This window comes from Apodemus sylvaticus, chromosome 8 (assembly GCF_947179515.1).
Source record: "Apodemus sylvaticus chromosome 8, mApoSyl1.1, whole genome shotgun sequence".
In the NCBI taxonomy this organism is placed as follows: domain Eukaryota; kingdom Metazoa; phylum Chordata; class Mammalia; order Rodentia; family Muridae; genus Apodemus; species Apodemus sylvaticus.
Genome location: NC_067479.1, coordinates 84660140 through 84674721, shown reverse-complemented (window position 1 = coordinate 84674721; position 14582 = coordinate 84660140). Strand labels below are relative to the sequence as shown.

Below are 14582 nucleotides of genomic sequence, written 5' to 3'. Positions count from 1 at the left end.
TAGATCTCTTTACGGATGGTTGTGAGCCACCATGTGGGTGCTGGGATTTGAACTCATGACCTCTGGAAGAGCAGTCGGTGCTCTTAGCCTCTAAGCCATCTCTCCAGCCCCGAAAGAAAAGAATTTTAACTAATCAATAATTATTGCTCTTTTTTCCTCTAATCAGTTTTTTGAGGCTGGATCTCAATTTATAGGCAGATTATCCTGAAACTGGATATATATAATCCATGATCACCTTGAACTCAGAATTGTTGTGTTTCTACCTCTCCATTGCATGCACTGTAATCCTTTCTGAATTGTTAGGCTTTAAGCACTTCTTTGGGCCAACTCAGGTTCTAGGTTTCATGAATAGAGTAGGCAAAATATTTTGTAGGGTTTTTTTTTCCTGCGTAATGGTAGTTACACAGTAATGCATGCTTAGAGAAAAATAGGAATTTAACTTTGCATGTATGTTACTAAACAGTCAAGTTGTTTCTGTCTAGCTTGTTTTAAATTTCTTATATATGGGTGTTTTGCCTAGTGTGTATCTGTGCACTTTGTGAATACAGTCCTGGCATAGGCCAGAAGAGGGCACTGGATCCCCTGGAACTGAAGTTAACAAAATCTTGTTTGTGGATGCTGGAAATCAAACCCAAGTCATCTGGAAGAACAGCCAATGTTCTTTGTCACCAGCCCTGTTTCTATCCAGTTTTACAATACTGCTAGTGGATCCCAAGATCAGTATCAGCTGGACTTGTTAAAAATGTAAATTAGTTTCTTTTATATTTATTTGTGTTTTTTTGTTTTTTGTTTTTTTGTTTTTTGTTTTTTTGGTTTTGAGACAGGGTTTCTCTGTGTAGTCCTACCTGTCCTGGAACTCACTCTGTAGACCAGCCTGGGCTTGAACTCAGAAATCTGCCTGCCTCTGCCTCTGCCTCCCAAAAGCTAGGATTAAAGGGGTGCATTACCGCCACTCTGCTGTCTGCCTGCCTGCCTGCCTTCCTTTCTTTTTTTCTATCTTTCTTTCTAAAAGGAAGTCTCACTGTATAACCCTTCTGAATTCATTGTGTGGATCAAGCTGGCCTCCAGCTCACAGAGATCCTTCTGCTTCTGCCTCCAGAGAGCTGGGATTAAAAGCATATGCTACCAAACCTGGCTAGAAATGTACATTTCTAATTCACCTAGATGTAGTTCAGTTTTGGAGACGGGGCTCAGCAAACAGTAGTCCCTTACACTAAGCTTGACAAATGCCCCTCTCCTGGATGATTCTCTTGCTGACTAGCAGTTGTCTAAGAATTTGCCAAATAGGCCGGTGATGGTGGTGGTGGTGGTGGTGGTGGTGGTGGTGGTGGTGGTGGTGCACGCCTTTAATCCCAGCACTTGGGAGGCCAAGGCAGGCAGATTTCTGAGTTCAAGGCCAGCCTGGTCTACAGAGTAAGTTCCAGGACAGCCGGAGCTACACAGAGAAACCGTGTCTGGAAAAAAAAAAGATTTTGCCAAATGCAAATGCTATCTCAGGGTTACTGACTGGGAAGCAGACAAAATAGCTTAGAGAGTTGATAATTACTCAGCTCTGATGCTTTAAGGCTTCTTATAAATATAAAGGTTTTGTGTCCTTTATTTGGCAACTAAATTATCTAAGGTGGGGTATTAATCCCCAATTAATATTTACTATTGGGAGGCTTACAATCATCTGACTCCAGCTCCAGGACATATAACACCCTCTTCTTGTCCCTAGTTACTTGAACTCAGATACACATACACAAACCCATTATGGTCCATTATGACCATTAATGATCAGTTGCCACCTGTTATGTTTTGTTACAGAAAGATGTTTTATAACGTTGGACACATCTGTGCAATGGAAACCTAGAAACACGTAGAGATTTTATTAATATCAGCAGTCGCCTGTTTACACACACATCTCTGTATCCGTTTTCATGACACACACACACACCGGCTTTACATGATTGTGATAGTAATTTAGCTCAGCAAATGTTTACTGGTGACAAACTGAGATACAGAATGTAGTAGAATGCAGCTTGGGAGGTAGAGAAAGGAAGATCAGGAGTTTGGAGTTCAACCTGAGTTCCATGAGACTGCCTCAAAAGAAAGACAAAACAAAAAATCAGACTATGGACCACAGCACACATCTGTTGCATTCTGTAGCTACTGTGAACTGGGTTCCTGGAACAGAAGCTGAGGAATGGACAGGAGAAGAACGAGGGCCAGGATGATAGTTTACTGATCAAGGCTGAAACTTTAATGGAGGTCAGACCATTTAACAGTTTGGGCAAGCCCCTCCCCCCAGACTCCAGGCTGAGTTCTGAGAATGGCAGTTCTTGACTCCACTGCTCAGGCAGCTGAGTGGGTCACCTGCTTAATTCAGGAATTCGTAGACCTGGAGGAACAATGAACTTCACCTTCACTCTGAGCGCTCTACCCTAGGTGGAGCAGGATCCTGAATAGCACAGGAATCCCTGCTCAACAAAGGCTGGGAGAGATCATTCACCTTGATCAATGTGGAGTTCCTACTAAGTGGCATGACCCCCCCAATATGGCTCTGTACACACATCCTTGCCTTCAACTTTTTAACGGTCTAGGAGACATATAAATTATCTACAAGATCAGCTGAAAAAGAAAAGTGTGCACAAGAAACCCATAGTGCCCAAGGAAGGAGGAGCTGGGAGATGGTCAGAAAATACTTTAAGGAAGAGGCATCAAAACAGCAGAATGAGAGGAAATCAAACACAGTGTGGATTTTACACAGTCCCCAGTTTCGCAGTAGATAATACAGATTTCCAATAGCAACAGGAGCACGCCTGCATCAGCCCCTTTGAATCACTTGCGTTCAGTTAACTTGACTCTAATTTACTTTAAATGTCACTAATTTAAAAGTATATTATTGTGTGTGATGTGTATGCAGAAGCATGCAAAGCATTCTGCTGTGTGGGTCATCATAACAGCTGTGTGGGGTGCTTCCCTTTCAGTGGCTTGGAGACTGCTTTTGTTGAAAAGAGCTGATTTTTCACTTGGGCCCCTGCAAGTATCCGATGAGTGACAGCTTGCTATCACACAGACACACACACACACACACACACACACACACACACACACACACACACGTATTTGACAGAGAGCTGTGCAGGCTGGTGATGTAGTTCAGAACTCCATCTTTTTTGTACCATGTACAAAGCCTGATTCTATCCCTAGTATCACAGGAGGAAACATGTAAAAATGATCTTTGTGCAGAGCACCCATCAATTGCTTCACCACCCAATACCTTTCCCCAACTGTAGACCACCCTGTTCCCCTGCTGCTGTGTTTTTAACACTCCAAGGTACACGTGGAGGTCAGAGGACAGCTTTCGGAGTCAGTTTCCTCCTTCCACTGTGTGGGTACCAGGGATAGAACTTAGGACAGGCATCAGGCATGAAATGCTGAGTCGTCTTATATGTATTCTTTAACTGTACCCTCTGGAGGAAAGTTTGAGGCTTGGATCTGTCATTTCTGGCCACTTGATGCATAAGCTCTTATCCATCCATGTATGTATGTGTGTATGTATGTATGTGTGTATGCATGTATGTATGTATTTCTTTATAATTATTTATTTAAATTTCTCTGTGTAGCCCTGGATGTTCTGGAACTTGCTCTATAGACCAGGCTAGTCTTGAACTCAGAGATCCAACTGCCTCTGTCTTCCAAGTGCTAGGATTAAACTATTCTTTCACAGAACTCATCCTTTCAATGACTGTGGCAAAGTGCACAACTAACTCCTGGTTTGAGAGTAAGTTCAAACAGCAAAGCAGCACTCTTCCCTGAGGAGTTTATGGGAGCAAACCCCATAACTTTTTAGCAACTATGGGACTGAAGTCTCTGTTGATGTCACTTTCCAATGGACTTTGGCCAAAAGCAGTTAGGCTCATGTCCCTGGGAGAAGGCATGGTGCCTGATAGATCACTTAGTTAAAAAGCCCAGAGATCTGATACCGAGCCCTGACTAAAAGGTCCATGCAATAAAAGAGAGGGCATGGAGGGCTGAAGTTTGCACTATAATTAGTTCTAGGAGTAACACAAGTTGGGGGAGGGAAAATACAGCCAGCAACTATTTTGAGCAAGTTGTGATTGACAAGACATGTGCACTGGACTGTACTGATCCCAGGGCCAAGTTGCCTGCCTGTGGTGGTGGGGGTTGGGGGGGAGGCCTGGGTCGGCAGGAGCAAGACAGCCGGACAGGCAGGCCGGACGGTGTACCAGCACCTCAACTTCTCTCTCAGGGATACTGTCCAAACTCCGGGGGGCCGCAGGCCAAGCTGTGCGATGGGTGCTGAGGAGGAGGTGCAGGTCACATTAGCTGGGGGAGCACCATGGGGCTTCCGACTTCAGGGGGGGACCGAACAGAGGAAACCTTTACAGGTATCTAAGGTAAGGGAGAGCGTCCTGAAATGATGTCTCACTGAGAAGGGAACCCAAAGGAAGTTGGGAAGAATCATGTGGCAGCCTTCTGGGTTGGGGTGGGGGGTAGGCAGAGTGTGGGTTTGTGAAGAAGAAGTGGTGGGCAGGTGGGTAGGCAAGCATGCTCAAGGCTATAGGGCAGCAGACTGCAACCATAAGCTCCTAGAGGGCTATTAGCAAAGCCAATTCTGGTTTCAGGGAGTAGAGCAAAAAGAAGGCCCTGTTCAGTGCTGTAGGAAAAGAGGCTGAGTCTGGTCAGCCAGTATTTGCTCCCCTAAGTGTGTGAGCTCACTACTCCAAATCCCTGGAATGTAGGGAAGGTTCTAACTTCTCTCTGACTAAACTGATATGTGACAAACTGAAACAGCCTGCCCCAGCCCAACCCTGCCCTGCCCTGCCCTGCCTTGCCTTGCCCTGCCCTGCCCTGCCCTGCCCTGCCCTGCCCTGCTCTACCCTATGCTGCCAATGTCTTCAGAGCTCCTCTTTCTCTAAGCCATAAGCACTCTCTTACTAGGCAAGACTAGATGCTAGACTTTCTTAGGAAGTCGTTAGCCTATGGCTTCACCCTACAGACTTAATTTTCTGGGCTGTGAAATGTGGGTAACGAAAGTATCAATTTTATAAACCAGTCTAAGAATTAAGTGCTACAGTATTTTATATAGTGCAGTGAGAACTCTGATAGCCCAGTATCACCGCCTCCCAGAATACAGCTGAGTTACCTCAGTCTGGAATACCATTCTAAAATGTCAACACACAACAGCACCTGGGATTTCTTTCTTTCTTTCTTTTTAAGATTTATTTATTTTATATATGTGATTACACTGTCAATGTCTTCAGACACACCAGAAGAGGGCATTGGATCCAATTACAGAAAGTTGTGAGCCTCCATGTGGTTGCTGGGAATTGAACTCAGTACCTCTGGAAGAACAGTCAGTGTTCTTAACCACTGAGCCATCTCTCCAGCCCCAAGGCACCTGGGATTTCAAAACCTAGAAAAGAACTGGCCAATAGAGGTACTGTGCTTGGAAGAAAATACTGGGAATCAGCATTTCTTAGATCTCAGCCATGGAGTTTTCTCCGTCCCTGTTGCAGTCAGGGATTATCCTGCTGCCCCCCTCTAGACCTGTCCCTTCCTTCTACACAGGACTCCCCGGTAACACCCCAGACATCTCCCTAACCTTTTTAACCACCTCCCCCTCCCCAATCTTCAAAAATCAAAAACTTCTCACATGGGTCCTTTTTTCCCACTCCAACCCTCCTGGAGCTCTCCGTGATCCATGCTCTCTCCTCCAAACACCTCAGATCCGAAGACGGAGCCAGGCTGGCAGAGCAGGACTCCGGGAGAGGGACCAGCTCTTAGCCATCAACGGGGTTTCTTGCACCAACTTCTCTCATGCCCGTGCCATGACTCTCATCGACGCCTCGGGGCGTCAACTCATCCTAACTGTGAGGAGGTATGGAGTCCTCCCATCCTTTTTCCCCTGGCCTAGGTCTCTCCTTGCCTGTCTCAGCTCTGTCTCACTGGCCTGGCTTCAGGAACTAACAAGTACCTCTTCTGATTATGTTTTTCTGTGCATATACCTCCTGATGGAATGTATCTGTCACCCAGGGATGGGAGCAGGCATTCAGCCTTTGCCTGTCTCCGTATTATGTCTTCCTCAAAGCCTTCAGACTTCCTCCTTCCTAGCCCACCTACTCCATCTGTATGCCAGTCCCCTCTGTCTGTCTCCCTTGGCGTGCCCCTTTGTCCCCTCCAAAGCTGTTAGTTCTGTAGCTCCCTCTTTCAAACTCTGTCCTCTTTTCCATCCCCCAGGGTAGCAGATGACGAGTCTGTGAGATCTCCATCTCCGGGAGAGCTTCCGGTGCTGTCACCCTTATCTCCATTGAGTCCTGAGCCCCCAGGTGCTCCTGTTTCCCAGGCCCTTCAGCCCGCGAGCCTTCGTTCACCCCCTGACAGTGAAGCTTACTATGGGGAGACGGATAGTGATGTCGATGGCCCTACCACACAAGAGAAGCCACGCCGAACCCGCCGCCGAGGCCCTGCAAGGCCTTTCCCTCCAGGAGCCCCACCTGATGAGGTGTACCTATCTGACAGCCCTGCGGAACCAGCACCTGTTAAAACTGGCTCTCCCAGCCAGGGCGACAGCCGCATAAGCTCCCCATCTTGGGAGGAAGGGGCAGCTCTTCAACCGCCACCAGCGGAGGCGCTTCTGTTACCCCATGGTCCACTCCGGCCTGGTCCTCATCTCATCCCTATGGTGGGCCCTGTCCCCCACCCAGTGGCAGAAGATCTCACTACCACCTATACCCAGAAGGCCAAGCAAGCCAGTGAGTGCCTGAATCCATTTGTTTTCGATCAGGATATGAGCCCTAAATCTGTGCCTTCATGTCCACACATTGTCCCTACCTCATGTTCCCTGGGAAACAGTGTTTGGGACAGGATGAGAAGAGTTATGTGGTCCCTAGTTATCTATGCTATAAGATAACCATTATAATTATCTTATACAATGGCTCAATCCAAACTAAGAATGGAAAACAGAGGGGGAATGGGTAAGGGATCTGACCGGAGTTTTGGGTGGTGGTGATGATTGTTTTGCTGGATGTCAGAATGGAGGGTGAAGTAAGAATGATTCTGGGCAGAGAGCACCCCAAAGCAAGGCGAGGCTGTAGGGCACTCCACATGTGTGTAGGCACAGTGTGAATGCTACCTGTACGTTCATTTGGGGTTCCTGGGGACTAGCGAAATAGGAAGTGGGAAAGGGAGGGATCGTTGCTTTCTTATTTTTGGCAAGAATGTGGACCTGAGCAGAACAGGCCAGTTCCACTTATAACAGGCTCACTGCTATATTTTGATGTGAGCTCCGGAATGGGATCTAGTGAAGCTTCTCTCTGTCCTGTGCCTCCCGTGCCCCTTCTGTTGTGGTCTCGGCACCAATGTTGTGGTCATAAAAAGAGAAAGAGGTTTTAGAGAATGTGGTATCCGGCGGTGTGGGGGAAGGGGGTGCCCCAGCGGGTCTATGCCGAGGCATCCCTTCTCCCGAGGGACCAGACACACACACCACACTGTACAGAATAAAGTTTATTTAGGACAGAGGATGGGAGTTAAGTGGAGTAGTGGAGGCAGAGAAAAGCAGAGAGAGAGAGAGAGAGAAGTGGAGGCCGGCCATGACCACATGGAGAGAGGGGGGAGGGGAGGAGAGCCCAAGGGGGCCAAGAGAGAGGTGAGAATGATAAGAAGAGTAAGAGGTAAGAGAGAGAGGAGGGGCTGAGCAGCCCATTTTATTCTGGGCCAGGCCTACCTGGCTGTTGCCAGGTAACTGTGAGGAGGGGCATATCTGTTGCCAGGTAATCGTGGGGTGGAGCTTAGACAGAATCCTAACACCTTCCATAGACTCTTTTTTGTTTGTTTTTTTGGGTTTTTTTTTGGGTTTTTTTTTTTTTTTTTTTTTTTTTTTTGAGACAGGGTTTCTCTGTGTAGCCCTGGCTGTTCTGGAACTCACTCTGTAGACCAGGCTGGCCTCGAACTCAGAAATCTACCTGCCTCTGCCTCCCAAGTGCTGGGATTAAAGGCCACCACTGCCTGGTTCCTTTCCCCCAACCCCCACACCTTTGGCCACTTTTGAAATCTCAGGATTCACTCTAGTAATCTTTCTTCTCTTCTACCATTCTGATTCTCAATTTGGAAAGCTTTATGTCTTTGAATTTGCAGAGGCTAAAAGCATAAGAGTTTTTAGTCTGCCATCCTGAGAGTGTCCCATATCCTACAAAAAAATTCCAGATGCATGCTCAAGATCCCACACTTAACCCCAGTTCTCATTTTAGCACCCCGCCTCCCTTCCCATTTTGCTGGGCAAGATTCTATGCAATGGCTCAGGTTTATTTTTAACCAGGCAGACCTCACAGTTGAGAGGGGGTGGGGCGAGGGGAAGGGGAGGCAGGTGCCCATGTCTATCACACTCAGAGTTGTGGGACAGGGAAAGAAGGGAGGGGGCATGTTCTAAAAACAGATCGGTGAGCTCACTCAGCTGCCAGCTCTGGGGACAAGACAAAGGGGCTTTAAAAGGCCTTGGGGGTGGCTCACGCTGGTCCTGCTCCAGCCAGTGCCACCTTTCTCAGCATGGAGACCACCGTCCAAGAGCCCCTCAGCCAAGCCAGCTGTGAGAAAGGCCCAGCTCCTGAGCTCCAAGACCCATTCTATGCAGGTACTACCCTATCCTATGCAGGTGCTGGGGGGCCAGAGTGGAGGGTAATGTCGCAGCAGTGGGGGGAAAGGGGCGCTCTATGGGGAAGGCCACACTCCTGTACTCTCTCTCTTTCTCTCTCTGCCATCCTTTACCTCGTTCTTTCAGGAAAGTGTCACCTCCCTTTTCTCAGAATGGGTTGATGCTAAGAGCACATGGGTTATTGGTCACATGAGCTATGGAAAGCTCATGGGACAAGAGAAGCGAGAGTGCACTAGGAACACGTGAAGACATGTGTGTGCCAGTCTGGGAGGAGATATGTAAGAACAAGAATGTATTGTGGTCCACGAGCAGCTTACATCAAGAAAGCATAATGGCTGCCCACGGTGGGCCTTGGCAGTGTGCTAAACGCTTAGTTGGCTTATCTCACTGTGTTCATGTGATCTTATGAAGAGGTAGCCATTATCATCCTCATGAAGTAATTCTCCCAGAACTGAATTCTGACTCAGGTGTCTGTTCTCTCACGGACAGTACTATTTCGTGTTATACACGCAGGGACAAAAGGAATGAGGTCCCTAATTAGAAAGCAGCTTGAAAGGAAAAGTAGATGGAATGCCAAGAATTTTCCAGGAGGAACTGGGGTGTCCATGTGCAGGGCGGGGTCTTATAACAGGCCAGCCCTTCCCACTTCCTGGCCCTACCTACTCAGGCCTCACAGAATACAGCCTCGGTTCTTCAGCACGTAGACCCTCTCATGCCCACCTGATGGGGTTGCTCTGGTGAGTTCTCTACTCAAGACAGGGCAAATGGGAGAGGAAACCCTGCTAGCCTCCAAAGCCATCTCCCCAGTGCCAGCAGCAGCTTGTGAGAAAGAGAATGTATTTCTCTGGTGCCCTTGAAAACTCCTAAAGGCTGGGGGGGCGGGTCACCTTGGAGAGCAGCACTCTGCCTTTTCTTGCATCTTGGATCCAAGATTATCCCTGGATGTGAGGGGCGGGGGTGTGAAGCACAAAGAGATGTTCTAGCAGTCGGGAGGGCCACGGTCTGCCCTAAAACCCTGTCTACAGTCTACCAGAGCTGCTACAGGGAAAACTCTGGGAAGAACTACCTGGAGCATGTTGGTATGCAGATGTATTTGACTTTGACAGCACTGTGTTTGTACATGTGAACTGGCGTGTGTATAAGCTAGAATATTTGTGAATAAGAAAAGTACAATGGAGAGAGTGTGTCCACAGCCGGCTTTCAGGAGACTGGTGTTAGCAAGGTATGTGGGGAGTTATTTCTTGGAGCGTTTTAGATGTGTTGAAATGAACTGCTTGAGGGGTGGGACTGTATGAAGAGCTTTGAGTTAAGAATCTGTATGGCGGCCGGGCGGCCGGGAGGTAGGGGTGCACACCTTTAATCCCAGCACTTGTGAGGCAGAGGCCAGCCTGGTGTACAGAGTGAGTTCTCTGTACTCTCCCCAGTACAGGGTATGGTGGGTGTGGTAATGCATGCCTTTAATTCCAGCACTTGAGAGACAGCAGCAGTTGGATCTCTGTAAGTTCAAGGCCAGCCTGGTCTACATAGTGAACTCCAGGATAGCCAGGGCTATATAGACCCTGTTACAAAAAGGAGCCGTTTGTCCTAGTTATATGTGTAACAGGTGGGAGGTGGGAGTAAGGGCCAAGCTTTGTGAGGCGCCCGTTTACAAGCATGATGGGAGAAAAGCACCCCTTATCTCTTCTCTCTCGGCTGTGTCTGATTTTCCTGCCAGCCAAGAATGAGAGGCAGGTGAAGAATGTGTGAAGTGGATAAGGCTCATCTCCTGGAAAACAGGAAGGCAATCCAGGGAAGACTGGGCAGCAGGGATGTGGTGTAGCAGTGTCTCCGCCCTTGCTGTCACCTCTCCCCTTCCATTCTGTCTCTAAGTAGGAGGACTTTGCCACAGGCGAGAGACATTGTAGGTCCTTTCAGTGAAAAGAAAAACAAAACAAAACAGTAGGTCAGAGCTTTGCGGAGCAGGATTAGAATAGGCTGTGAAGGCCCCTCATTAATCTACCCCTTCATCTCCGCAGAACTGCAACGCGCAGAAAGCCTCCAGGAGAAGAGCGTGAAGGAGGCCAAGACCAAATGCAGGACCATCGCATCCCTGCTAACAGCAGCCCCCAACCCTCACTCCAAGGGGGTGCTTATGTTTAAGAAGCGGCGGCAGAGAGCCAAGAAGTACACCCTAGTGAGTTTCGGGGCTGCAGCTGGGACGGGAACAGAGGAGGAGGACGGCATCCCCCCAACGAGTGAGTCGGAGCTGGACGAGGAGGCCTTCTCGGACGCCCGCAGCCTTACTAATCAATCCGACTGGGACAGCCCTTATCTAGACATGGAGCTGGCCAGGGCTGGCTCAGGCACAGCAGAGAGGCAGAACTCTGGACTGGGAGGGCAGCTAAGTGAGGTCTCTGGGCGAGGGGTCCAGCTCTTTGAACAACAGCGCCAGCGGGTAGCCTCCAGCTCCCAGGAGCTGGCTCAGGTGGGCCCAGCAGCCATGCTTAATGGGCAGGGTCTGCAGTCCCCACCTCGAGCACAGAGTGCTCCCCCAGAGGCAGCTGTGCTCCCACTCAGCCCTCTGTCGAACCCTGCAGCCAGCCCTACCCCCTTCTTCCCGGATGGTGGAGCCCCCAGCCCTGCGCCAAGTATCTTTAACAGATCAGCGAGGCCTTTTACCCCAGGTTTCCAAGGGCAAAAGTCAGGTACCACCTCAGTGATTTTCCGGCCCTTAGCCCCTAAGAAAGTGAACGAAGGCTTGGGGGTCACCACCCCTGCCCCGTCCCCCTTCGCAGGCTCTCTACAGGGGCCCACCCCTCTGCCCAGCTTCACCACAGTGGTGCCCAGCCACACGCTGGTCTCCGGGGCTAACAGCAGCACCCAACGCTCCTCCGGTCCTGTGACCGCTACCAGCTCCTTGTACATCCCTGCCCCGAGCCGGCCCGTTACACCGGGGGGCGCCCCAGAGCCTCCCACTCCTCCTAGCGCTGCTGCCATGACCTCCACCGCTTCCATCTTCTTGTCCACTCCTCTGAAAAACTCTGCGCGCCCGGAGGCGCCGGGCCCCGCGGCCCCCGAGCCCGCTAGCGCTCGGGAGCAGCGCATCTCTGTGCCGGCTGCCCGCACCGGTATCCTGCAGGAGGCTAGGCGCCGGGGCACCCGCAAGCAGATGTTCCGGCCTGGAAAGGAAGAGACGAAGAACTCGCCCAACCCCGAGCTGCTATCGCTGGTGCAGAACCTGGATGAAAAACCTCGGACCGGCGGTGCGGAATCTGGTCCCGAGGAGGACGCTTTAAGCCTCGGAGCTGAAGCCTGTAACTTCATGCAGCCACCAGGGGGCAGGAGTTACAAGACTTTGTCTCAAGTGTCACCGAAAACCCCGCCTCCAATGGCTCCCAAAACCCCACCCCCTACAACGCCTAAGACTCCACCCCCTGTGGCTCCCAAACCCGGGTCTCGAGGGCTTCTTGATGGGCTGGTGAATGGATCCACCGCTATGGTTGGAATCCCTGAGCCTCCAAGGCTGCAGGGGAGGGGTGGGGAGCTGTTTGCCAAACGGCAGAGCCGTGCCGACAGGTACGTGGTAGAAGCTACACCTGGCTCTAGCCTTAATCCAGGCCTTCGCCCTAGAAGTCCTTCTCCCACACCCTCACTACCCCCATCCTGGAAATACTCACCCAACATCCGTGCCCCACCTCCTATTGCTTATAACCCACTTCTCTCACCCTTTTTTCCCCAAGCTGCCCGAACTCTCCCCAATAAGGCTCAATCCCAGGGACCTCGGGCCACCCCTAAGCAGGGTATCAAGGCCCTGGATTTCATGCGACATCAGCCATACCAGCTTAAAACTGCCATGTTTTGTTTCGACGAGGGTCCTTCAACTCCTGACCCCACTTCAGGGCCTCCCAAAACTGCCCGAGTCCAGGAGATCCGCAGATTTTCCACACCAGCGCCCCAGCCCACTGCAGAGCCCTTGGCCCCCACTGTGCTTGCCCCCAGAGCGGCTACCACATTGGACGAACCTATTTGGAGGGCAGAGCTAGCCTCATCCCCTGTCCCTAACCCAGACCATCAAGAGTCTCTCAGGAGCTTTGCTGCCACTCCCAGTTCCTGTGGTTTCCAAGTAGCCAGGCCCCGGTTCTCAGCCACCAGAACAGGGTTGCAGGCCCATGTCTGGAGGCCTGGGGCAGGGCACCAGTGAACAGGGAATAGGTCCCAGGACCAAGTAATGGAACTTAGGATCCCAGAAGTTTCTTCTGCTCTATCCCACTGGCTTTCTCCCCACATCTGACGCTGATTGCCTCTTGCCAGAGATAGTATTTCCCCTCGGCTTCCTCAGCTCCCCGCCGGAGCTTTTAAGCCCCTTATCTCTGCTTTGGAATCTTGTGTAGTATTTCCTTGCCTGTCTGGCTTCTCTACCCAGAGGGCTCAGCAGGTCTCTATTTTTGTTTTGCATTTGTGTTTCTCTTTGTGGGCAGCACTTTAGTGTTAGGTAAAAAGCACACTGTAAAGTGACCACTGAGATCTCAGGCAAAATGCTCACTCAAATAAGGCAAGCAACTAAGGGACTGAACTGTGTCCCGAGCCCCTCTGTCCTCCATACTCCTCACTCCGCTTTCCCTAGGTTAGTTGCCGTGTGTGTGTGTGTGTGTGTGTGTGTGTGTGTGTGTGTACATGCGTGTGTGTGCAAGTGTGCTTTCACAAATGTGTGTAGTTAGGATCTGTTCTAGAAAGACATCAAATACATATACATGTGTGCTTCTCTTGAGGCAAAGGTAAGAGAAGAGGTTTTTCCTCCCACTGGAAGGGTCAGATAGCTTCATAAAGACCTGTGGGGGACAAGAGCTACTGCAGAAAAACTCCTGAGAGAGGAGTATCTGTAGCATGTAGAGATATGTGCACAGCGTCTTGTGAAATTAATGAATCTGACATGACAGGGAGGCAGGGACAATTTTCATGGTCCTGAGCTATACAAGTTAGAACCGGAATAAAACTAGGAATTCTATTTCCTTGGATGACAGGAAGTTAGCAACCAGGGCCCTGTGCTGAGCACATCAGAATCCAGAAAGTAAAAAAGAAAATTTCTGAACTGCTTAATGAGTGTAAGACAGAAAGGATGGTGGAAAAAGCCAGAGTGGATGGGGAGAGCGAGGCGGAAACCAGGAGCAAGGCTGGAAGGCGTGAGAATGACCAAGGGGAGAGGAAAGCTGGCCAACAAGAAACCAGCTATGTGTGAGGGCTCTGGGGGAGAAGAATGCAACTGTGAGAGCAAAGGCATGAGGATGTTCAGTAGCTGTGTTGCCTCCTGTGAAGCTGAACTTCCATGCTGCTGGAGCTTTTCCTGATGACCTGGGAAACACTGAGGCCAAACCTCTCTTCTGTCCCAGCCTACCCAGAGAAGCCCAATTCTTTGCAGCTTCAGGCCCTCATGTCTGATCCCAGAAGGGGAAGGGGCTGGCCTTCCATGAAGACCACCGCTAGCAGTGCTTGCTGTTCGACCTGGAAACCAATCTTTTCCTTTGCAATATTGGGTGTCACAATTCTTTGGTTTGTGCACAAGAATAAATGTATGCCCACAACCGTCTGTTTCTGTCATCTCTTCTGGTTTTATCCCAGTCCTGATTTCTCTGTAGTCTTTTCTAGCCCATTATGTTTATCTGATCCCAACTCTGTGTCTCTCTTCCTGCCTTCCCCTCCTGCCCTGCCAATTGCCTTGCTTTGATCTAATCTCCTTCACCACTCCTCTGGTTACCTCAACCTGAAGTTTGTCCATGTAGAGCTTCTTCCTCTTCAGAACTTTCTAGGCAAGGCTCAGTTTGCACAACCCAGAGCAATCAGAAAGGCTCCCTAAGGCCTTTGCCGTGAGCAGTTCCTGGCTCCACAGAGGAAGCAGCTGTGTTCAGTATTCTCTGGGAATCACAAGATAGGAATATAGTGGCAGGTATGG

At 49.9% G+C, this 14582-nt stretch overlaps 1 protein-coding gene across 3 annotated transcripts; it reads left to right on the top strand.

The window, feature by feature from the left end:
- The first annotated feature begins 4210 nt into the window (after positions 1-4210).
- Positions 4211-14219, top strand: Synpo2l (synaptopodin 2 like). Of its 3 annotated transcripts, XM_052189835.1 has the most exons (4): positions 4211-4403; positions 5736-5887; positions 6247-6761; positions 10672-14219. In XM_052189835.1, exons 1-4 carry the CDS (start codon positions 4299-4301, stop codon positions 12834-12836), a joined length of 2937 nt encoding a protein of 978 aa, XP_052045795.1. In that variant the 5' UTR covers positions 4211-4298; the 3' UTR covers positions 12837-14219. The 3 variants fall into 3 exon arrangements, with proteins under 3 accessions (XP_052045795.1, XP_052045794.1, XP_052045796.1); XM_052189834.1 differs by lacking the exon at positions 4211-4403 and having other exon boundaries at positions 5448-5887; XM_052189836.1 differs by lacking the exons at positions 4211-4403; positions 5736-5887; positions 6247-6761 and adding an exon at positions 8551-8635.
- Positions 14220-14582: the final 363 nt, after the last annotated feature.